Raw genomic sequence first — 26,924 nt, 5'->3', positions numbered from 1 at the left:
AATCAAGAAAAAAATGTTACCAAGGCCGATTACCTTGTTCAAATGTTTTAAAGCTGCCCCTATTATTTTAACAAAAAATACGCCCGTATGCCAGGTCAAATAACTCAGTGGGTAGTCTGTGATATCAACTGAATTCTGAAAGCCCTAATCGCTTAAAAAGAAAAGAAAACCGTTAGCAAACTGCTTTTCTACTAAAGAGACTGTGTAAGAGAATGTTGGAAAAGTCAGAGGGCCTGACGTTTCAATCTATAACAGGATCTTATTCAGAGGCTGAATGAAGAAGATCCTGCTAGGATCGAAAGCTCAGGCCCTCTTACATTTTACACATCCCTAATCGCTTGAATAAAATCAACGAAATTACTCTGCTTTATCATTACTAGGGTCGTAAAAAGTAATAAAACACAGTCCGGTGTGAACCTAAACAGCAAAACGTACGACGGTGTTATATAACCTAAATCATTGCTCAAAGGTTGTGTTAACCAATGAGCTGTCATTCAGCAACGCCATCTTCAAGTTAGCAAGTTTTAAATTGCAAAAAACGGTGATCCATTAGCACAAGCAACAACATTTATGCCACGTTTATTTGAGAAATGAATGATTTATAACTTTAAACACGTTGCTGGTCAAACAGGGCCGGGTGAATCCTGTTGATGTCGCAGAAATACGTCTTGTTGATAACCACAACAAAATAAAGCTGAAGTTAGGCTGTCAAAAACCCTAACCTATCATCGGTATATTCCAGTGTTCTATAAACGGCACGATTGTATCCTTAAGGAGACAAATGTCTGTAAATGTAATTCAATCGTGTAGATATATAGAGAGACTTGACGTAGAGAAAGAGGACCATGTTATCATATCGTGCACTATGGTGATTATTTACGTGACAATAACATGTTTTTGAGTTGCACGCGACGTTTTCATGGCATATACCGGTAGTGTAAGTCAGTGCGAACCATCTAAACAAAATAATAAGACTATTTACCCAACAATTCAAAAATGACTTATTCCAAACGCGGATCCGGGGGTTGTAGTGGTACATAACTCCTATAATCAACCGCCTTCCCATCCCTAAAGATAAAATAAAATTAAGTCGTTATTAGCACAAACTTGCGTGTAGACCTAGCATTAGACATTTAACTTATTAGCCAAACTATGCCCCAGAATGATCCATTTTACGTCTAAAATATTAACCTTTTTTGTTGTTGTTAGGGGGTGGAACATCACACCTCCTGATTCAACGACCTTAGGGCCACACCCTTCATTATTATTTAATATTATTTAAAATCCCTCATCCGTATGCAAGCGCCAACGCATAATGCGAGGTCTTACGAGTATAATCAGATAATGCAAATTTCTACATTTTCTCTAAAGGAATTCTATTCTTTCAATTAGACATTTTCTCTCATTATTGAATTATTCATGATATAATGATTGATCAAACTATCCGGTTGCAACTATTCGTGGTGTCGATGTAAGTCAACCTAGTACATAGTTTTATAATTAGTTCTATGTAGATAATTATATCTTTTTATCTTGATGGCACTTTAAAGCCGCGGTAAATTTCCAATTACACACGAGTTTTTTTTTCTTTCCTTTTTCTTCTCTTGTATTGTGTTGTTGCGTAGGAGTTAATATACCGCAACAAATTACACGATGGTGTCTTTACTTTAAAGCCAGATCATACCGCCTTCGAGAGAGATTAACAAGGGAAATAAAAATGTCCCTTTTTGACATTTTTTAATGGCCGAAAGCTATTAACCGTTTAGTATATCTGATACCATAATGTCTTACTTCTCTTCAAGATTCACTTATTTTGTAAACTAATCATACGGTCAATATATCTCAATTTGATTCTAACTGATCGAATGATGGCATCATATTTCATATCAATATAAATTCTTATCAGTGACGAATTTAAATTTTCAGGTATAATACCTTTTTTTCCTATCAATATGGTCAGATATAGGAACATATTTCCGGTTCACATATTTGGCTATTAAAGGAAAACACAATATTAATGTTGGGATGCCTCAAACCAGGAAAAAAAACTTTTATCCGTGCATGAGTATAGTTATACCTCAATCAATTGGTTTTAGAGGTTAAACGTAAGAGGCTTATCAATTAACATGGGCTTGTTCTACCACCTAAAGAGGGGCGCAACCACGTATACTTCTGGGTCGGGAGAAGGGCTTTGTCCCCATGCTGGATAAAATAAAGGGCGGGCGGGCGGGGGTTACTGGCAGCCACAATGCTATATAAACACCCTAGTTTACTTTTATATATAACATGTATGTTCGGTAAAACATAAGCAGTCGAGACTTCTCAAACATTGTTGCAAAAGTTGCAAAATATAGCGCACTCTATTTTACCAACAATTCTCAAAGGGGAGGCGACAGCCCTCCCCTTGTACTACTTCTCTGCAGGTCTTAGAATCTTAGCTCGCAATACAGAAGATCCGTGTCGCTATAAGAAAATGACTTCGACTACCAAACTTTCGACAATGACGATATAATCAACCGAAAGTGTCATAATCATCTTTATATTATTACGTAATAGTAAAATTACGACCCCCTTTTCACCCCCCCCCCCAAAAAAATTGTATCTTTTTTATAAAATTTGATTTTGGGCAGTAGTCAAAACTATGAGATAAAGTAGTCACAACTTTCGTATAAAATAATCTAAATTGCGAATTCATTATCTTTTGAAAAATGTAGGCATTTTAAAAGATTCATCTTGGTCAATGTATACGCATCATTAAGATTAAACTTCTTCCAGGGAAGATCTCTACGTGAATTTTCCTTTTCCCCTCCCCCACCCCCATCCCCACCCCCTTGACCCCCCCCCCCCATTTTCCTGCCTTCCTACGCCAACAATCAGTTAGCATATATAATTACGTGACTATATGGTCGAAATTTGCCATCAACTTTGTTTGGTAAATTAACATTTAAAGTATAGCCAAATATTTAGAAGGACATTTCATTAACGTAACCAGAAGTTCCTATGAAATCGATCGGTGATCTATGATCGATCATTAAATTAAATGCCGCACACGTTTCTAAAAATCTTTTTAGAGAGGCGGTGGCAAAATAGCTAAGAAGAATAGAGAGCGTAACGTTTTTTAAATTATTCATTATCAAACCTGTCTCGCTAGGATATATTTCTTTGGACAGCTAGTGAACCCAAAACCTTTCTCCTGTACTAATATTTACGTCACATATTAGGAAGGTTTGCTCGTTAAATCACTGGCTATGATAACAAAGCTTCGAGAAAGAAAGGTTAGTTGATATCATCATGGCCCTCTAAGTGACATTTATCTTTTCATGTATACGAAATAAAAATAAAATACGTAAAACATTATAATCGCACTGCAGGAAAAAATGGCATTTTGTATTTCATTTTTATTATCTCTGTACAAAATATACCAACTTCACTGTTGATATAACAGTTTATTATAATTCTTCTCCCGATTTTATAGTCTTACAATCCAGCCCACGATAGATAGTCTCTATGAAATATGTTCAAAGATAGAATGATCCAATCTATCAAGATTGAAAGAACTAATCTAGTACTCGTACTCGGGGAATTCTGGATAATATATATATATATAAATATATATATATAAATATATATATATATGTATATGTATATATATATATGTATATATATATATAGATAGATATATATATATATACATATATATCGTATTCGGGGAATTCTGGATAATATATATATATATATATATATATATATATATATATATATATAAATATATATATATATATCTATATAAATATATATATATATATATATATATGTATATATATATATACATATATATATATCCATACATATATACATATATATATATATATATATATTTATGTTTATTTATATTTATTTTTATGTATATTTATATATTTATATTTATGTATATTTATTTATATATACATACTCAGGTACAATACTTAGTATACCTGAATACTCGCGCCGCTCCATTCCTTTTACTCATACTTATTATAAGGGGAGTTCCACTTGTACTTGTAAACTGAAACTGTTGTACTCGCACCAACTAGACATAGCTCCACGATTATACAACAAATTCTGTGCATTACTATATTGCGGGGCACATAAAGTGGATGCTTTCGTCAATTGATGCCAAAAGCAAAAAACAAACAATCCACCATCCCCCACCACAACAAAATATGGGAAATTGAGAAAAACTTTCATCACGTAAATAGGAAATAAGGCCTTGGTCTTTCAAATTTAGGCGACACAATTGATGTTAATGAAGCTTAACAGTTTCAAATTTAAGGCCAAATAGAAATGGCAATCATAGCCTACGGAATAAACGATCGAATCCTATTCATGCCTGAATCTGTTTACCTTGCTGGATCTTATCCTAGTCTATATCCGTCACATTGTTACCATCATCTTCGAGAAATTAAATGAACGAAAACTAGATTATAAGCTCTTTTTTGTTGCCTATATTCGACGAGAAATTATTGTATAAAAGCAACAGAAATGCTTTCTAACAGATTACATATGCGTTTTCTACGGCAAGAAAAAGCAGAAGGCAAAATAATAAAAAAAAAATCTGCGAAACTGTTCCATTTTACAATTTCATATGAATTCTTTCAGACTTAATATATATATTCAACATAACTGAAGTTCATTAGTCACAAGATCGTTAACTGAGACACTTTAAAGAAGTCAAAGTTTTTACAAATGAAATGCATTACAATTCATATGGTACATGCATAAATAAATCACACGAGTGACCTAACATAACTCTTAAAATTAAACTTTTGGGACGATTAATAACTAACTTATTTCCAGCATGCATATATGAAGGTATATACATGTATTGAACAATGGCATATCTGTAGACTTCCGCATGGTTTTTTTCTGGGGGGGGGGGGGGGAGACACGTAGCCAGCCTTCTGGGGTGTGAGGGAGCATAGTAAATTTGTTGTCCCTATTTTAGGGGTCAGGAACTTAAAGTTTAATTAACTCATGTATTGACATGAGACTTTTCATTACACCATATGGCTCTACCCTCTGTTATAAACGCTGATATTAGGGAGGGGCACAGGATTTGCTGACGTCCGTTCTGGGCATGAGCATGAATCCCCCCCCCCCCCCCATTGAGAAAATTTTGTTTCGGTAAGAGGGCATATATCAGGGGCGTATCCAGGGGGGGCGCAACAGGCGCGCGCCCCCCCTATTGGCCGTCACCAAAAAAAAAAAAAGTTTAGCAAAAAAAAAAAAAAAAAAAAAAAGAAATTGATGACGACCTTTATGTGAGATGTCGGTGATCGCTCAACCCCCCCCCCCCCTCCCGTATGCTTTATTTTTTGTTTGCCACAAAAAGGTTCTGGCGAAGTTCGGCGGCATAATAGTTTTAGAAACATAGATGGTAATTGTGTTTGTATTATCACTATAAACACTAAATGACATGCCAGCCATACTAAATTGTGCATTTTGTGTCCATATTTACTGGAAATGTTGCTTATTATTAAGGTCGAAAAATGGATCACATATGGCCATGGGCGGCGATCCTGGGTGGAGGGGGGATATATCCCCCATGAAAATGGGTGGAGGGGATGTAATGCACCATACCCCCCCCCCACCAAATGCCAGGGATAAGAATATTTTCATGCCTACATTTATGCATCTTCGTTAATGTACGGCTCTTTTTTAGCTTCATTTCTCGCCTACCATAAACGCAGTGCGATCTTTTCAAATAAAGCGTCTTTATAAAGCAAAAATAGTTGACTGTAGGCTTCATTGGCCCTATAACAACAAAATGTATTATTGCGCCCACGGTATTGATATAGTACATATATGCACCCTCATAGTATTCATATAGGCCCTATAGTAGGCCTACACACGTACATGTTCCCTCGAACAGCTGAGAATCTCATGTAACCAGGGTAATGCTTAATACACGTTTCACCTGGATGCCCTAGCAATCGGTACCTAGGAATGTAACTATGTGTAATTGTGTATTGCATGTGTATAGGCCTATAATAGCCTGCATGAGGCCATTTTCTTCATCGAATAATATAACAGAGCTCTCGAACATTCTAACGTTGCGCCTGAAACAAGATTGACAGGGGCAATTTTCCCAAAATAACACCCGAAATTAAAAAAAAAGTATTTTGGATCCTGATTATGAGATATTTCGGACATGACATCCCTATTTTAAAGTTGGGTATATGCCGCTTGGAAACCTCGGGAAGTGCCGTTTCCGGCCATCTAGAGGGTTTGTTTATCCCAAAATTTTCTTGTACGCTTCGCGCCAACTCATGGTGGCGCTACGCTTAGATAGTCAACAAGGTCATATCCCCCCCCCCCCACCCCACTCGGAAGTACGGATCGCCACCCATGCATATGACACCATTTTGCATTTCAGCCCTTCTTTGAAAGCAAAAATTGTACACCCCCTCCCCTTAGACCCATCCCCCAGGACGGCGATCATTCATGCCTGGCGCCCCCCTATTGGAAAATCCTGGATACGCCCCTGTATATGCAGCATGGTGCTATTATTTCCTTCATTCAACTAAATTTGTGTATAGAATTTTTGTGCATGTGTGTTATAAAATTTAAGTCATTTGCAACTGAGACCTAATTGGGGGGAGGGGGGGCGGAGATGAGGCGCATGTTCCCATGGTCCCAGTGGCTACTGCTCAGTATCATTTGACGATATAAAACATTTACGAATACATAATAGTAAGTGTGAGTAGGTATATGCAGGTATCTCATATCTCAGTAAACCTAATGGACTATATAATGAGGAAACCATATATAATAACCACATCACGCTTTGTGATAAAAACACACATCAGGTATCATAGCTATTTATTTCCTTTTGCCATTCACCCTCTTCCCCCCCCCCCCCCGTCCCCGAAATATTCTACATGTGTGTGTGTTGTGGGGACGAGAGGGTACATTCCCCTGTCCCCCTGTGGGGAGGGGAAAATCGGGGACACTTTCCCCTGGAAAATAGAAAAAGAAGAACCAAAAACTGTGTTCTCTTACTAAAGATAAATTGTTTAACCGGTACCAATGACGGTTAACAAGTCAGCCGGTCAAGTCTTTGCGAGTTTTTTTCATGATTTTGCATGACACGCATAAAAACATTAAGTAGAGCTGTTAGAAGTTAGATAACATCTAGACAGAAATGTTACTATATAGTAGTGATGAATTGGACATGTATAATAGCATTGCAAATTTACCTCATGCTACGTGGTAAACACATTAGGAGACTTGCTTTAGTACATTTCAAGTGTCGCCTTCTTCCGTAACTATGGTAACATCATGCCGTTTCCGGAAGTGCGTCATATTTGATATACCACGTCATCGTCGGTCCCTCGAGTGTGCTGTTAGTTTTCCACTTTTCTTATCTTCTTGTCCATCATTACTTCAGTTGGTTCCGCCAAATACATACATTTGTTACGTAAAAATTTACGTAAAAATTATATGTTACGTAATATTACGTATAAAATAATATTGCGTAAACATTTGTTACGTAAAAATATAATACCGACTAACAACAACAAATTAGAAAAATGACACAAAAATGAAAAACTTATCGATAGAATATACCTTTTTTTTTGTTCTTCTTCTCTTTTATTATTTTTTTTTTACAAATATTCTTTAAGCTGATCGAGGTAGAATTCCAGAAGAGCTTATAGTTATATTTGCCTCGGGTTAATTTTATATAACACCGTATAATGTCCAAGTTTAAGTGGTGTATGACCGTAATGGAGAAATTGCATAACTAAATCCATAGAGATAAATGCACCATATATACCACTCTGACAAGTACGTCGTATTGATTAGCTACCTGATCAAGTTGTCTGTCTTCCGAATAAAGTATTCAGCTTAGATTATAAATCCAACAGAGCCCAATTTAGTTACAAATGGAAGCTAAATTCGTTCGGTTGTTTGTTTATGCCTTGGGCAATATATCTATCAATGTACACGTCTAAAGTTGTTTTGCGATTATAAAGCAAAAATAGGAAAAACGGTATGTGAAGAAATAAGCAAGTACCACCCCCCCCCCCCCAAAAAAAAAAAAAATCCAAATTGTTAACACAAGAATACACAAACAATTTTATCTTTTACAAATTAATTGGTCTTTCATTGCGTGGGGTGGGAGGGAGGGGTGGGGCTCACATGGGGTCTCTGTGTAGGTGCAAATTTGCTTTACAGTTTCCGTTCTTCTATTAGCTATGTGTGATATTTCTATGGTCATTAATTCACTATTTGAGATTGGGATAATTATTCAACCAAATTAACCAAAACATGATGATCGTCGTTTGAATTAAATCACAACTTTCTTATAAATATTAATTTGAGTATTATGTGGCCTAATATATACGTAACAACATTTGGTTATCCAATCGCAAAACGAAAAAAATATATATATTAAGAACAGACATTTAAACGTCTTTTTTTTTTGACGCCAACCATTCCTACAAGTCATCGATCTTTCACAAATAGGTCAAAAGTGAAGAAAACAGGGAATAAAAATTTAAAAAAAAACTGGGAAAAGACAGATAAAAACAATTGTACGCCTCTGCGATTGAGACAAGTTAATTGTAAGTGATATTCTCTATAGGTATTAAATTCCCTTACGTCCATAAGATTTAGGTTAAACATGGTGAATAGGCACCTTCAGGCTTTTCAACTACAAAAAGGAATGGTCTGTTGCAAAACATGATCTCTTTCTCAATTAATTGCTATACGTTACTAAGAAAATGCACCGTACGCCGTCTAGAGGCTCTCTATTAAAACAGGAAAAAACAAAACAAGAAAAAGCCTTGCTGTATACACCCTATCGTGAAAATGTAATTATATATTAATTTACTTTAGTAACCTAAACTAGAACGGATGTTTTGCATGGTGTTATGTTATGCGCTTGAATGGCTGACATCTTAGATTACTCGTAATTTAAGTATCGCCTGCAGATTAATATAGAGTTTAAGATTTAAATGTTACCTTTAATTGTAATGAAATAGTCAGTTGGCTGAACACATTAAAGGCTCTCGCTAAGCTAGGCTAGGCTAGGCAAGGCTATAGGCTAATCGAGTCTGAGCTTTATGTTAGGCTATTTTGCTACGCGTGTCTTAGCTACGTTAGGCTATTTACACGTCCACTTGAGGGAAATCTACAGGGCAAGTATACTCTTTTTTTTTTAAAAGCAACGTAATCTTTAGTGTACCATTATGACGATAACAAGAAAGTAACAAAGCCGTTTTGCTCAACCGTACATCTGATGCTGTGATAAATCAACTCGCAAATGCAGAACGCATGTCATTATCAAAGCAAATATAGTATAACGTCATGAATTCAAGTCTCATTTGAAATTGATATGTATTTATTTAGACTATAATTACTAACGAGGGTCATCGTGCCGTTTATGACCTTTTTAACATATGATTCTTTTGAAATTCTAATTAAATTTTTCGGAAGAAGAAAAAAATATAAGAATAAGCAGTTCGGATTTATGAAAAAGCAAAACGAGTTAAGTCCGTTAATGAAGACGTATCAACGGCAGCTTTTGAATTTAATTCGGCCATTTTAGTTTGCATTATTCGTTGTCGGTTTACAATGCTGTAATTTTGAGAGCCAGATATAAACTGTAATGATTAAAGTCATCATCAGTACGAACGGCTGATAATTTTACAAATTCAGAAGTAGAAGAATACCGGAAATTGGAGTACAATATTTTAATGATGTAACACCCTTAAGTGCCCTGTAGCCATTCCAAACATAGCCTACTAACTATGAACAGGACACTAGGAAACTGCCCAAAATAATCCCGACATAAGTGTAATTCCCTTTTATATCTTCGTTTCTGGTTTGATTACACAGGTTTAAAGATATATCGGCCAGGCCTCCCGGGATTTCATCCCATTGGGGAACTGTAGGGGCCAAAATAAAACTGTAATCAAACATTAAATTGCATTTCAATTCTTCTGATATTCTATATCATCTTCTAGTCATTGAAAAAGATGGATTTAGTGTCTAAAAATGTTGAGATCGCCGGAGTAGTATGTAGCCTATATATATATATATATATATATATATATATATATATATATATATATATATATATATATATATTTATATATATATATATATATTTATATATATATTTATATATTTATATATATATATATATATATATATATACATATATATATAATCGATAAGAATATATAATCGTTAGAGGCATACCATGTTTGGTTTCAATAATACAGTTAGTAATGTCCTCTCATAAATCCCAACGAATCTACCGCATGCATGATTCCTTGCGTTATGAAAACAAAGGAACGGACCTGGCGAGAGGGGGTTTCAGCCCCTGCAGTGGTGCCCGAAGACAATTAGAGGGCCGGGAAAAAGATGAAGATTTCCCGGGTAAATTATGAAATAACGTGTATTTTAATGTTCATAGTAAACTAAAGGCAAATTGAAAATGCCAAAAAAGTGGGGGGGGGGAGCAGCGCATGACGTGTTGTACCCGGGGCGTGACCTGGCCCTCGACGCCAGGGGGGGGGGGGGAGGGCTATACCACAAATACGATACGATTCGAATGAATGTGAAAACTCGAAAAGATGTTTGACTGTATTTAGAACTAACTTACCAGGAACACGTTTTTCATCAATGTGGTCGAATTTTTCAAATCTATAAATAATTTTTTTTAGAGAAAAGGCTGCTTTACATTTTTGACCATGCGGTCAATTTTCTGCTGTTGATTTCCCCAATTTATGATCTCAATTCATATAATCTTGTTGGAAAATTAAGCCCGAAGACGGTGTAAAAAACAACCGTTACGGTTTAAGCATTCGATAGTTGAACAATGCTTTTGGCATTTTACATTGAAAACACTTGTTCGTCTATCGAGCGGTAAACTTCAATTATCAGATGTTGAATTAAATTACACCTACACTGATGAGGAAAATTCCTTAAAAGGGATAAATTTAATGATGTTTTTTGACCACCATGTTTGCGTGGGTGTGTGCGCGCGCGCGTGTGTGTGTGAGTTTGATGATTGATATATTTAACTTGTGACATATCTCGCTTGAAGAGCAAACAAACGTCGCTGTAGAAAACGACCTAGGGATAACCATGGAGGTCTGTTTTTACCTCCATGGGATAACCTACATAGTAAACCCTACAAGTACATGTCACTATGTGTAGTAAATGAATCGAGATGTTGGACAAGTATAAAAGAGAAAACGCAAATGGTCTTAAAATGGGAACTCTCCCCCCCCCCCCCACCACTTTCCCTACTCCAAAGAGTATGGAATTATCAGAGAGGGCTTAGCATTACCCAGAAGAAAGAAAATTGTATAATAAAAATCTTATTATCTAGCATGAAATGTAAAAGAAATTTCTTTTTTCTCCCTGTCAAATATTGTGAATATTATTGACGTTAATAAAAATACTACCATACACAGAACAATATTACGGTAGCTGATTATGTCCATTGTGTTTTATTCAAAGAGGAGAATTTCAACTCGGATACATGAAAACTCAACAAACCCCAAAAAAGGTCATTCTAAAAAAGATACATCAAAAAACGAAAATCCGACTCAAGATAACGGAAACATAAAGTCGAAAAGAAAATAATAGTTAAGATGATGATGGTCGGATGAAGATGATGATGATGATGATGATGATGATGATGATGATGATGATGATGATGATGATGATGATGATGATGATGATGATGATGATGATGATGATGATGATGATGATGATGATGATGATGATGATGATGATGATGATGATGATGATGATGATGAAGAGGATGATGATGATTATGATGATGAAGATGGTGATAATCGGTTGATGATGATGATTGACAGTTTTGTGACTGCTGCAAATGACGGCTGACGTTTTTCATGGTTTGGACTTTAAACTTATGACGCAAACTTAGAGCTTTACACAAATAAGAGAAACCCGCTTTATATTCATTTCATGTTCTTTCGTTGCATTTATTTGAGCTTATATGAACACCAGCCATTGGCATTAGCAAACGTCATGGCATTGACACAAATCTTTGACAATCCAGCCGTATGGATGCGATTCTTAGGGAAGGATATAGGCCTTAGAGATGGAGATAGAACGGAACATATATAGCTTTTGACGCTATTTGCCTATAACCGCCTGTAATCTTCGGATACTGTTTCGAGCAACGGAAACCATAGTAATATAACCGGATAAGACCGAATAAGAGAGTCTCTCTCGCCGTTTATGGCTGCTTTGGGCTTTATCATCCTCCAACCCCTCTCCCGTTTACTAGTTTTGACCAGATCGAAATTCTTTTCATTCCTCGCAGGAATTGTTAGGGCATTGTTCCAAACTAGGTAGATCTTCGATATATATATATATATATATATATATATATATATATATATATATATATATATATATATATATATATATATATATATATATATATATATATATATATATATATATATATAGGAATAACGGAAAAAACTGTTAAACAACTATGCTGCATTTAGAGAAAGGCTGGATCTCGAGTGAGATACAATAATTAAATTAGGTAAGTGATTGGAAGTAAAACAGCCAATGTTTGGTTTTTGCAGAGCTTTCGAGCAAAACTAGCTCTTCTTCAGTGCATGATCACCGAAAGTGACAAGGAGTAGCAGGAATTGAAACTATTTTATAGAGAAGATTGTCGGCATGGTTGTAAAGTCAAAGCGACTTACTGATTTCTGCTGAATTGAGCAGAAGTTTTAGAAATTCGGATTATTTTAATCCGCGTCGGATTATTTTAATCCGATTCCGTCGTAATTGCAAAGGAATTGTTATATATATATATATATATGTACATTAGTCACTATATATATACATTGGTCACTATATATATATATATAATACATTTTTATATATTCATTTGCCTTGTCGTTTTCCTCCATTGCATTAATATATATATATATATATATATATAGTTTAGTTTAGTTTAGTAGAAAAAAGGATCAGGAGGGACACTTAAGTCCCCATCAAGGACCCTATAAAGAGAGGGAAAAAAAACTGAAGACACAAACACTCAGACCCGATTACAATGCTTAAAGTGCTTGTCCAAAGCATTCTTAAACCCATTGACACTACTTGCAAGTACAACTTTCTCAGGCAAACTATTCCACTCATTCACAACCCTATTAGAAAAAAAGTTATGCCGAATATTAATCCTACTATGCGACTTTTGAAGTTTAAGACAATGACCTCTAGTACAACTACTGTTTGCAAACATGAAAAAGTCGGTAAAGGATAAATTGTCGAAACCATACACAATCTTGAAAACCTGGATCAAGTCCCCACGTAACCTCCTAAGCTCCAGTGTGGTGAGATTCAACAGTTGTAACCGCCTATAATAAGGAACCCTCTTTAAGGAACTAATCATCCTAGTAGCCCTCCTCTGGACCTTTTCAAGTACTTCCTTATCCTTAGCAAAATAAGGGTTCCAAGCCTGCACAGCATACTCCAGATGAGGCCTAACCAACTGCTTATAAAGCCTAACTACGATGTCCTCTTTCAGAAAACTGAAGTTCCTCTTGATCATACCTAAAACCCTATTACCTCTTTTAGCAGCTTCAAGACAATGTTTGGAAGGTTGCAGAGACGAGTCAATGTAGATACCTAGGTCTCTTTCAACAGAGACCTCCTGTAACTCCACACCATTTAGATTGTATGTAAACTTTTGGTTACTACTACCAATGTGCATTACCTTACATTTATCAATATTAAAAAGCATTTGCCACCCCTGAGACCAGGAAAAAATCTTATCTAAATCCGCTTGAAATTTCTCAGAATCGCTTTTGGAAGAGACCTCAGAATACAATTTGGTGTCATCAGCAAACTTCTTAGCTGTACACAAAATATCTCCGTCGATGTCATTTATATAGGCAACAAACAACAGGGGACCTAATACAGACCCTTGTGGAACCCCACTAGTAACGTTCTGCCAAGAAGAAGCACAGCCATTAATTACCACCCTCTGTTCCCTATTACCAAGCCAATTCCCGAGCCAAGACAGTAAATTCCCTATGACACCCATGCTCTTCAGCCTAAGTAAAAGACGCTGGTGGGGAACTTTATCAAAGGCCTTCTGGAAATCCAGGAACACAACATCTACAGACATCTGCCTATTAAGTGAGCTTGTTACATCTTCCATAAACTCAAGGATATTAGTGAGACAAGACCTTTTTTGACAAAAGCCATGCTGAGACTCTCTGATCAAAGACTGACTGCTGAAGTGACAGACCAAAGACTTTTTAACAATAGACTCCATGACCTTACAAACTACACTAGTGAGACTAACGGGCCTATAATTACAGGGCTTAGTCTTATCACCCTTCTTGAAAATTGGGGTAATATTAGCACATCTCCAGTCCCTAGGAACATAACCTTCATCCATAAATTTACTAAAAATCAACGAGAGTGGAACGCAGAAATAGTGTGCAAAAGTCTTCAACAAATACGGATGGATTGCATCCGGTCCAGAAGCTTTAGAAACATTTAGACGAAGCAGCTCCTTTAAGACAACGTCATCCGAAAATAAGACCGTATCCAGTTTAGGCCTATCACTGCCCCCCTGAAAATCTGGAATACTACTCGTATCTTCCCTTGTGAAAACCGACACAAAATAGTCGTTCAAAAGATCTGCAAGATCCTGACTATCAGTAACTATCTTATCAGCCTGTGGTGCCCTAAGGGAAACAATTGCATCTTTAACTTTCTGCTTAGACCTGACATAAGAAAAGAAGGCCTTTGGGTTATCCTTAATTTTTAGGGCGATGCTTTTTTCGAAATTCAATTTTGCATCAGAGACTAAGCATTCTACTTTCAGCTGATGAATTTTAAACTTGGCCAAAAGAGATTCAGATTTAGTCCTCCTAAACAACTTCCACATTCTACGTTTTTGCCTAATTGCACATCTAACTTTCTTATTCATCCAGTGAGGCATACTGCTTTTACGACGACGATTCTTCCACGGAACATGATTTTCCATAATGACCTTTAATTTATCAGCAAAACAAATCCAAGACTGAGAAGCACTCATATCACTAAACAAATTAATCCAATCTGTACCCTTTAGTAAAGTTTCAATTGCCTCTGTATCTGATCTCGAAAAATCAGGGACTTTTTCCTTGCTAATAGAACTTACGACCTTACAAACAACATCAAAAGCTAGTATATCATGATCACTAGTTCCTAGTATTCCTAGACCGGTCAAATCAACAACATTGCTTGGATTAGAACTCAAAACAAGATCCAGGATGTTATCCCCCCTAGTAGGGAAAGTAACATGTTGATGTAAAAAGCAATCTTGCACAACATCTAGAAAATTACTACCTTTCCTACTACTAGAACCATCTATCCAATTAATGTCAGGAAAATTAAAGTCGCCCATTATAACAACATCACCTTTAGCAGCCTTTCTAATTGAATCAAACAGCACGACATCATTATCATCGCCGCTGTTAGGAGAGCGGTAAACAACACCTACAGTGATAACGTCCCTGGACCTTTTGGAGTTGTTTGTGGACAACTCGCACCAGACAGAATTAACAAAAGACCCTTGCAACTGAGATTTCTCAACACTTACAATGTCATCCCTAACATACAGTAACACTCCCCCACCAACCCCATTATGAGTATCCCTTCTGTCCTGACGATACACAACATACCCCGGGTGAGAAACCTCAGCACTATCAATGTCCTCCCTTAACCAAGACTCGGTGATACCAAACACATCCGGTTTCAGATCCTCGAGAAGCACAGTAAATTCAGCAAAATTTTTACGAATACTTCTAGCATTGGTAAAGACAATCTTCAGCCTATCCCTGAAACTATGTACATTAGCATGCCTCCTAAAGTTAGAACTATGACTATCACTTATTTTGCTCTCAAAACGCCTATAATCGCCTCCACTAGGAACATAATCCTTATCCAAACTAATTCCTGACTTCATCGCCCCCCAATTTAGTTTAAACAAAGCTGTTCAACAGAGTAATTCACCATCCTACCAAACAACGAGGCCCCAGTATTAGCTAAGTGCAAACCATCCCTGGCGAACAGATCCCTTCTACCCTGGAAAGATGACCACATGTCAACAAATGTGAAGCCGAAGTCGGCACACAAACTATACAATAAACCATTCAAAGTTACAATCTTTTCTGACAGAACCTTGCTGTCAAATCTTGGCAACAAACTGCATATGACAACTTTAGCCCGAGTTGATGCTAGTCGACACATCAATTCGTGGTACCTAGACTGAATAATGTTTTGCGACTCCTTCTGCACATTGTTAGTGCCTACCTGGACTACAACCACCTCCTCATCTGACACGATTTTGTTTACCCTGTTACTGACATCCTGGATTTTAGCACCTGGCAAACATACCCTGACCCTTTTTGCTTTATCCGCCCTGCAGAACTCTCGGTCTACATACCGTACTAATGAATCCCCACACAATACCATTCTTCCTTTCGACTTCTCCTGTCCCCACTTACCGCTGTTTACAACCACACTACCATCTCCTATCACATCACAATCACCACGCACTTCGTCCACTACTAGCCACTCACTATTTCCCTCCTGGGAGACTTCATTCCCATCATCAACATCACGCAACTCCTCCACAGGTAACACGTCAAAACCATTACAAGTTGGAACAACCTCGCAACAATCCCTTTCAGCAACTGCACTACTCACAGCCCTACTATTCCCGACTTCCGTCCAGACACAACTACAGCTTTTCAATAGCTCCTCTAATTCCTTAAGTTTCACACACTTATCGCAAACAAACACAATAGCTTCACTAGATGCTGATTTAAAATCACATTCCAAGCCAGAAATCTCAAACTCAATCCACATATTACACGCATCACAGCAGACTAAACGATCAGGCACAGCCATAACGAAAATACTAAGTCAAAGAAAAAAAAAACAGCGTACACAGAAAATCGAACACACGACGGGCAGCTTAGGCCCGTCAATGTACATATATGTACATTGGTCACTGTGTAGTTAAAATAATAATCTGAATGTGCTTAAGCCGTTATCGTAAGTGGAGGCGTCGTATACTGGACGGATTGCAAAAAGGTCCCCTGTCGGGGACTACCCCGAGGTTCCTCGTTTTTATGTGTTTTATATTTTCATGTAACCTCTCTACGCCGGAGAGCTATAAATGCACCAAATTTCTGTTCCAGTATCGGTAGAGGCGATTTTTTTTGCAGCAGTGATGTTAGTCAATGCTATATTATCTATTCATATTTAATCATATTCCTGTAACGTATTGTATATTCATTAGATGACTTGTAAACAGTACTGTACAATAGTGCACACAGATGGTTAAACAATATTAACAATATTAACAGTATTAACAGTAAGTATGTACGGACGTGCGTGCGTGCTTTGATCTGAGGACTTTTGATAAAACAGCTCAACTTAGAAAATCCTTCAACAGTACCTAACGAGTAAACTCAACATATTACCTATTTAAATATCATTCCTGTCTCTGAAGTCATTGGAAAAGATGAAGTTATGGGCTTAGGATACCTACCCCTGGCTGGCTTGAAATTACCCGAAAAATATGAATATTTATTGTTCATACATCAGAGGCTTTTTCAAAGTTGATTGGTCTCCCAAGAAACAGAGATAAATGAAAAAAAAAAAGGAAAAAAAAAGTGAATACGATTAGGATTAACCCTAGCACAGCTATGGTCCTATATTAGTCTTCCATTCGAAGGGATAACTAACTTATTATTTTATTTTCTTGGATATACTCACGTTAAATTTCTTAAGTGTGGATGCACGTCAGTAAAACTTCTAGTCCTCAACTGCCAGGCCTTACTCCCTCCACAGGACTATCTATATCTAACTCGTTAAATAATTCACTTTAAAATTCTTATACATTGCCACGCGACTTTTGTTAAAATGTACACATATAATCTTCAACTAGACATTTTTCTTTTTTAAAAAGTACAACTGTATATATTGTTAAGGATTATCAACTGGATCTTGAAGATTGAAAAACAGCGGTAACTATCCCTTTTATGACTTCTTTCATGATCAGTTATTCAATGTCTTCCTTTCTCATGAAATTTGATCCAGGATGGATACTTTTCCTACACCGTGTTCCGGATCTATCCATTTAGCGGACATTTGTTCAGATACCGTTCTAACAAACAAACAAATACAGACTCACACGGACGCACTAACTCGTGGCTTTCCTCGGCTGATGTATAAGTGTCTCTCACTCCCCTATTTTGGCCCGTCGTGATTGATATTTCGCCTACGAATTCGTCTCAGTTGTTTGCTATTTGCTATTCTGACATTTCTATAAAATGACCCAAGGGCCCTTTTTGCGCTTGAGGTACTCGTCACCGAAAATTGATAAGAAGATATTTATCAATTTCCGCAGGTTTATATGTATCGACCATTAGCAAATAGACAAGGGATAAAACACAAAGTTGTTGTTGAATCAACGAAATTATGCATCCACTTGGGTATACTTAAGGTTGGCCAGTAAGTGAAAAATGTTAACATACGTAGCCCGAGGTAAGCGGCCCTAATCTTGATATACGCGGTCTGTGATTGATATGTTAGGGCAGAGAGGACGGACGATTTGATGACCATAAAGGACAGACTAACTGGCATATTCGTAATGAAAACGACTTGCGACAAGTTTAGAATCACACCTATATCCAAGTTCATAAAGATGATAATATATATAGCTTCATGTTACAATCACCCTTTGTGGCAAACACCAAATATTATGCCAAACAACAAACAAGATGAACACAATATTAAGTACAAATCTATATATTTTTATGGTGGCAATGATGTACATCAGTTTGATTACAATGGTTATCTGAAATAACGGAATGGATAATATCAAGGATAAGTTGACGCGGTGTCAAACTTTGGAGTAGTTGAATCGAGTAATACGAAAAACAAGCACAGTTTCCCTCGGAGAAATTTAAACGAACATAATATATATATATATGTATATGCCTACATATATATATATATATATATATATATGTGTGTGTGTAAATAAATAATTATGTAAACTATATACAGAGAAGCACAGAGGAAACATTCTTACCTAAAGCATCTTCCCCCACTTCAGCTATTTTTTTTTTATCACGCGTACGTGTACGGGGGTACACGAAAACATGTCAACATGTTAAATGTTATAAACCACAAAAAAAAGTGACGAAAAAGGTCACCGTAACCTATAATAAACTCCTCGCCGAAACTAAACGTCTCTTTGAATGACAACCAGGTCAAACAAAATAAAATTGTTCCACTATCATATATGAAAACATATGGGGTTATGTCAAGAAAAAATAAATGACTGATTATTTATATAATTAATGACAATGCCCGGCGTCGGTTGTTTATGAGCTTTATACGTTTTCTTGTGTCCCTTGTTTTCGTTTGTAAGAGAAAACTGCTACGGGGTATGCACTGTTGACTACAGTCTCAAGTGGCTTTCTTTGGGAGATTAATTATGTCAACACATATAAGTGTCTTAGGTAATCGTATTACAGCAGCAATTTCGACTTGCTAACAGGGAAATACATGAAACTATAGATCAACTATTTGATAATATTTTCTCCGTGAAGGATAAACCCTCATCTGATAATTGCGGTTTAATGGTTGATGGAACTTTATTGTAAATTACACATCGTGTACACAAAGTGACTTATCTCGCTACTGTAGTCTTAATGCCACCGATGTGACCTCCATTATTTTCCGACGATTTCTTGTATTGCCTAACGTAAAACAGCAGTTCAAATATTTCAGCCCTAACCAGTATGTTTAGGTTTATCGTGTAACGCTTTTAGTTCGATCATCAATGCTCGAATATATCATTAAGAAATGAACCGCACAATTTCGAAAAGTGACTATGTCAAATTGCCTCGAATTAAAATTTAGCTATTTTTTTTTATTATAAAATGTTCTGAGATCTTTCACTGATTCTGATACAAAGCTCATCGTGTAGGGTACAAGTTTGTGATGTGTCTATATATTTTCTTATGTTTCAATTTGATGTTTTGTTGTTTTTGTTATTTTAATATAAGCATCGTGTGATGATGAAATATTTGCAATAGCACTCGCTAGCAGAGGATTAGCTATATGCGGTTTATTGAACCAGGGAACCAAATTTCAACCCCCTACCCAACCCACCTCCCCCACCACTCCTAAAAAATGGTTGGTTTGGACACTTGCCAAGTAAGATCCTGAAGATAGCTATAGAAAGGACTTTTTTACAACGGTGGATTTGTATTAAGTACAGCTTAGTTGTAGTAAACCTGGTTTAGGGCCCCTAATTCCCCCTATTGCACATGAGCCCCGAGCCATAGCCCCATGTCAGTGTTCTTTATAGTGAAGCATCTTTCCAATTAAATATTTAGTGTTCCTAAAGAAATTGTAGACTGTCACAACTTTGATGTATTTTTCCTTCTGTTTTCTTCTTTCGCAGTATTTCGTTTACTCTGTATCGTCACCGGAGGAAGACCCTACGTTTACACAGTGCATGAACATAAACCTGCTCTCGAACAACAGGTTACGATGGCATCTTGACTTCGCATTTATATTTATAATGCATTACGTCATACCACTGTGCATACTTCTCTCCTGTTATGCCGCCATTTTGATCAAGATATGCTCTCGTGGAAACGGCTGTAAGTATACGTCTTTAAGGGATGAATTTTGGCAAAAGTTTTCGTCATTTTTAGTGCTACTAGTAATGTTTCCATAGCTGATGAGGCTATTAATATAAAATTTACCAAATCTCTGGAGTGCTCCTTTAAGGCTTCAGACATAATGACGTCGGCTTCTCGGTCTAAATGCTATTAGTAATCCATAAAGTTTGATAAATTGTAATAATTCGACCCAAACATGTTGCTTTAAGATCAAGATATGCTCTCGTGGAAACGGCTGTGAGTATACGTCTTTAAGGGATGAATTTTGGCAAAAGTTTTCGTCATTTTTAGTGCTACTAGTAATGTTTCCATAGCTGATGAGGCTATTAATATAAAATTTACCAAATCTCTGGAGTGCTCCTTTAAGGCTTCAGACATAATGACATCGGCTTCTCGGCCTAAAAGGTAATGGTAATCCATAAAAGTTGATAAATTGTTATAATTCGACCTAAACATGATGCTTTAACTTCATATAAGCAGGAGAGCCGCGTGAATGACATTCAAGTTTATGTGTCTCCTTGGCAAAATTGAAATGTATTGTAAACCTGTTATTTGGGGCCATAGCGGTCTATAATGTTTTATATTGAGTTTTTGTTGTACCTGAGGACTTGTTCTAAAGATCTGTGTATTAGACTTAATAGTTCAGTTACTTTAGTTAATGACCATCGTTTGCTTAAAGGGTCATTTCTCTAAAATAAAATAAAAACATGAAAATAACCTAGACTTGTAGCAATGTATTTTAATGGTTTTATAACACATCAAATGTATCATTTGTCAAGATTTTGTGATCAACTCATCCTTTAAAATTCGTTTTATTGAAGATGTAGTTTCGGTTGCATGCAGTGAGTGGCGAGAGGACGGGGAGTGGTGGGGCGATGCTTTGCAAGGCGGTCATGCGGACATATTTTCTATAACTAAAGTAAAAATGTCTGACATTTGTTTGGGTGGTGGTGGTGGTATGTGTGTGTGTGTGTGTATGCGTGGTGGGGGGGGGGGTAGAAGCGTGATGGTATATAGTACACTAACCATTAAAGTGGCCATGACACGAAAATTTCAAAGTCCTATATTTTTGGGATCCATCAAAGAATGTTCTCTAGAACATGTATCAACCAATCTGCCAGTTTAAAACTTGATTTTTCAAGTCGAAAATTGAGAATGAATTTACCCTTTTCGGCGTTTGAAACTTTGTTTACTCGAAAATTTTCCGATTCGCATGACGTCATGTGACGTCACGTTTTGAACACATTTGTTGTCGCTGCTTACGATCCTCCGAACATACCATTCACGTACACAGTAGACAAGTACACATACCACTAGTACTAGTTACTAAACAAAACACCGATCACAAGTGCGATATCAAATCAAAATTTCCTGTGAAATGGCGGATCCAGAACCAATTGCGGCAACCGAAGTTCAAAGTGATAATGGTTCTTCACTAGGCAGTGAAATTGGGCTATAATTAGAGTGCCCTTTCTCATATTCGAAGCAGAGAGTGAAGGCGATGATCATTCCAATATTGAACCGAACGTTGAGGGTGGAGCGGAGGTGTTAGAGCCGTATCAGTTCGAGCCTGTTAAACGAGCCGAAATTGAGGCTCCACAACATATCGAAGAAGAAATCCGTTCGAAACCATTGCAAGGAACATACAACGTGGTAAGAATTTATTAACGAAGCATTTAAAAACAAAATCGAGTTCATTTTGTGCATGTGTTGTTGGAATTCGCGGAACACCCTAAACCGTATTGTGCGTTGTGTTACGGTAACATACAACCCATATGTAGAGTGTGTAGTACTAGTAGGGTTGGTTGCATACTGAAAGTTTGGCTCGGGGATGTAAGTTGCATTATGCAGCCATGCTAGGTAGGCATATGTGTTATTTCATACTCATTATTACTTGGCTAGTACTTTGGCCTGGAGTTTTGCAAATCAATTTTCTGAAACAAAAGAATGTTTCATGATACATGGAAGGTGTAATATCACATCAAATGTAACCATAACTGTACATTGTATGCCTGCTTGTTATTGTGGACATCATGGGCCAACATTAATACATTTTGAACTTTCATAAATTTTTTCCCAGGCAGTACAGATACATAGCCTACGGTCAACAGGTTCAATGATACTTGGGGTTCCTAGCAAGACACGTCAGGGTTGTGCTACCATCATGTGCAGTCCAAAGGATCAGAAGTGATTTTCCAGCCAATGGTCATTACACTGGATTCAAGTTGCCAGGAGAAAACATCATTGTATAGGAAGCCTTGGTTGAGAAATTCCTCCAGAAACACCTTTTCTATTCTACGATTGTGTTGGATTATCAATCCGTCAGGGTTCCCTCAGTGTTGATATATTGAAATTCAAGACTTTTTATTCAGGGTGAAAAGGTTATTTTCCAGACCCAACATCAACAATGAAAGAAAAGGCATGTTTTGAAGCATTTGGACACAAGTATTGGCGTGACCGTGATGTCATATAATATGTGCATAAGGGAACAGGCATTGACCTTTTTAGGGGCATTTACCTCCCAGACGTTTGATTCGTACCTTTAATCTGGAAGCCAAAATATCCATACCACCAATGATATTTGAAAGAAAAGTCATAATAAAGACCAATGGAGGCAGCAGAACTCTTGATAGTTTAGACTTTGTTTCTTCAGCAGCAGTTGGTTTGTTTTGTAGTCTTTCTTCAAAAACTCAGCAGTACACCCTGTTAATGGTCTTCGATTGTTTTAATGCGTGTGATGCTGTGTTTCACATTGCCCATCAGTGTTGTACGTGTCGTCGTGCTTGTGTAACATTTTTGCATGTGAGTTACTTCGTGCAGTGTTTCTTGGTTTAAATAACCCTTTGTTGTATTTGCTTTTGGATTATTCTAATTAATTTGTCACAACAACGATTGATAGCGATGGACATGCAACTGCTTTGTAGGCTTAAAGCCAAAAAAATTCATGTAAGTTGTTTTCCCTCCTTTGATTTCACAAATTACATTAGTGTAATTTAAGAATGATAATGTTTATGGAAAGTACAGTTTTACTTTTATGTCATATAATACAATGATTGTTGTTAATGTTAGTTCAGATTGTCCAGAATGACTGTCTAGAACTGATATTGAATAAATTTTGTTCAATGATTTAACACTTGAACTATGTTGTGTGAATTTTTGGCTCTGTGACTTTAAAATAAATCGCTTTGAGATTTAATTAAACACCCTTTGGAATAAAATCTTTTTACCTACCTATTTTGACCCATCCCCATTACCCCCACTCCCTCTACTACATAAAAAATGGTTTTCCTGGAATAGGAATAAGAAATTATTGCTATAACTAACTGATCCAGCATATTCCAGAAATAAATTGGGGCACTGAGATTTGTTCACAAGAAGATGTAACCCATCGCTTCTGAAGCTAACCTCATAGCTTATTAGTATACAATAGAGCAATGAAGGGGGTGTTAATTTAGATGATACAGTAAAATCTCTTCGTCTATTGCGACTTCAGTGTAGTAACGCTAATACTATAGTACTACTAGTGCTCGGCGCGCTACCTCCTAAGGATCGCCACTCGCCCCATTGGAGGTTTCCTGTTCCCCGATCTGGTCTTCAGAGTAGTTTTTTGTGGATTATTTGACAGAAGAATGACTCTTTTATGTCGAACCGTTAAAGTCCATTTGTTTTATTTCATAACAAAAAGGAGGGATCGTAGTATGCTTCCGTGAAGTGTTCGCTTCATTCGGAGCTGCATACTGGCTAGGCCCAGTGAAATCGGCGCTGGTGTTGTGCACTAACTTGGTCATAATCGCCGTGTTTTTTTCGTCCTTCAGCCATGGATGAAGGCTAATTGCATGGGTAATGATATGTATGCAGCCCCCAACAACACAACGGACTGGCATTTCTCTCGGATAGTTTACAACAGTTGTAAAACAAACTTGAAATTTCTAACGATATAGCGTAATACAGTGGTTGTTCTCTCAGTGTAAATGTGCGTGTATATGGAACGGTATGATCGTCGCGCATCCGATACATGCCTGGGCTTTGCACGTGTGTTCCTAACATGACATCATCATTGTCTTGTTGTGAAATCGCATTCTCAGATATCTATTTTCGGTTGCGAATATTAAAACGTTAATTACTAATTAGTCCTTGAGGTTTTCAAGGTGTTGAGGATAGTTTTGAACATAGATTTTCTCATAGATTCAGAGGAAGTTACTCTCGATGAGTTGGATTTTTCGTGTCATGGCCTCTTTAAAACATGTGACTACTCGTAACCTAATTACCGAGCTAGTCAAAACGCAAATAAGATAATTTGACTATCCACGGCGTAGAGATATTAACCATGCCGGTTATGCATTCTCGCTTTTGATTGAAACAAGTTTGGTTCGACCGGCAAAGAAAAAATGATTATTATCTGAAACCTAATCTAAACCCTCTACAACTGATTAAAATACCTTTTCCTTAAAGAAAGAATGAGAATGGTTAGGGAGGACATAAGAGACCCAACCCACAGGGAATATACGGGTAATACGATATTGTGTTTACTAAAAAAAAATCGAAAAAACCCCCCAAAAAACCCGTGTAGTCTTTAATCGCAGTAGATATTAATCAAAGCAAATGACAAACGCTCAAATGCATGCAATGTTGACACCCAATAAGCAATGCAGTTTGTTAACTTAAACATATAGTCAAAGTCTCCTTGGAATGTTGAAAGAGAAGGACGCAATTTAAAAAAATATATATATATATATATTTTTATTGCGAACGAAAGATGTCACACCAGACGACAACAATTTTCGACTCTAGTAAACAATTAATTGAAAATCTTATTTATCTTTCATTAATTTGAGATCAAAACAAATAAGACGTCTGGGAGTCATGATTACCATATGTTATATGTAGATTCAAGGATTGGTCGGTAAGGGTATATATATATATATGTATATAGATAGATAGATAGATAGATAGATAGATAGATAGATAGATAGATAGATAGATAGATAGATAGATAGATAGATAGATAGATAGATAGATAGATAGATAGATAGATAGATAGATAGATAGATAGATAGATAGATAGATAGATAGATAGATAGATAGATAGATAGATAGATAGATAGATAGATAGATAGATAGATAGATAGATAGATAGATAGATAGATAGATAGATAGATAGATAGATAGATAGATAGATAGATAGATAGATAGATAGATAGATAGATAGATAGATAGATAGATAGATAGATAGATAGATAGATAGATAGATAGATAGATAGATAGATAGATAGATAGATAGATAGATAGATAGATAGATAGATAGATAGATAGATAGATAGATAGATAGATAGATAGATAGATAGATAGATAGATAGATAGATAGATAGATAGATAGATAGATAGATAGATAGATAGATAGATAGATAGATAGATAGATAGATAGATAGATAGATAGATAGATAGATAGATAGATAGATAGATAGATAGATAGATAGATAGATAGATAGATAGATAGATAGATAGATAGATAGATAGATAGATAGATAGATAGATAGATAGATAGATAGATAGATAGATAGATAGATAGATAGATAGATAGATAGATAGATAGATAGATAGATAGATAGATAGATAGATAGATAGATAGATAGATAGATAGATAGATAGATAGATAGATAGATAGATAGATAGATAGATAGATAGATAGATAGATAGATAGATAGATAGATAGATAGATAGATAGATAGATAGATAGATAGATAGATAGATAGATAGATAGATAGATAGATAGATAGATAGATAGATAGATAGATAGATAGATAGATAGATAGATAGATAGATAGATAGATAGATAGATAGATAGATAGATAGATAGATAGATAGATAGATAGATAGATAGATAGATAGATAGATAGATAGATAGATAGATAGATAGATAGATAGATAGATAGATAGATAGATAGATAGATAGATAGATAGATAGATAGATAGATAGATAGATAGATAGATAGATAGATAGATAGATAGATAGATAGATAGATAGATAGATAGATAGATAGATAGATAGATAGATAGATAGATAGATAGATAGATAGATAGATAGATAGATAGATAGATAGATAGATAGATAGATAGATAGATAGATAGATAGATAGATAGATAGATAGATAGATAGAT

General features: G+C 36.2%; 1 protein-coding gene across 2 annotated transcripts in view; it reads left to right on the top strand.

The window, feature by feature from the left end:
* Positions 1–26,924, top strand: part of LOC139979060 (gonadotropin-releasing hormone receptor-like) — a 65,556-nt gene that overhangs the window by 27,985 nt on the left and 10,647 nt on the right. For both annotated transcript variants that reach the window (XM_071989706.1, XM_071989707.1), the window contains exon 2: positions 20,543–20,744. In XM_071989706.1, the coding sequence (XP_071845807.1) occupies positions 20,543–20,744 (202 nt within the window). The remainder of the gene's footprint in view (positions 1–20,542; positions 20,745–26,924) is intronic.

Source organism: Apostichopus japonicus, chromosome 13 (genome assembly GCF_037975245.1).
Source record: "Apostichopus japonicus isolate 1M-3 chromosome 13, ASM3797524v1, whole genome shotgun sequence".
In the NCBI taxonomy this organism is placed as follows: Eukaryota; Metazoa; Echinodermata; class Holothuroidea; order Aspidochirotida; family Stichopodidae; genus Apostichopus; species Apostichopus japonicus.
Note: the sequence above shows the minus strand (reverse complement) of the source record. Positions and strands in the feature narration are given on the sequence as shown.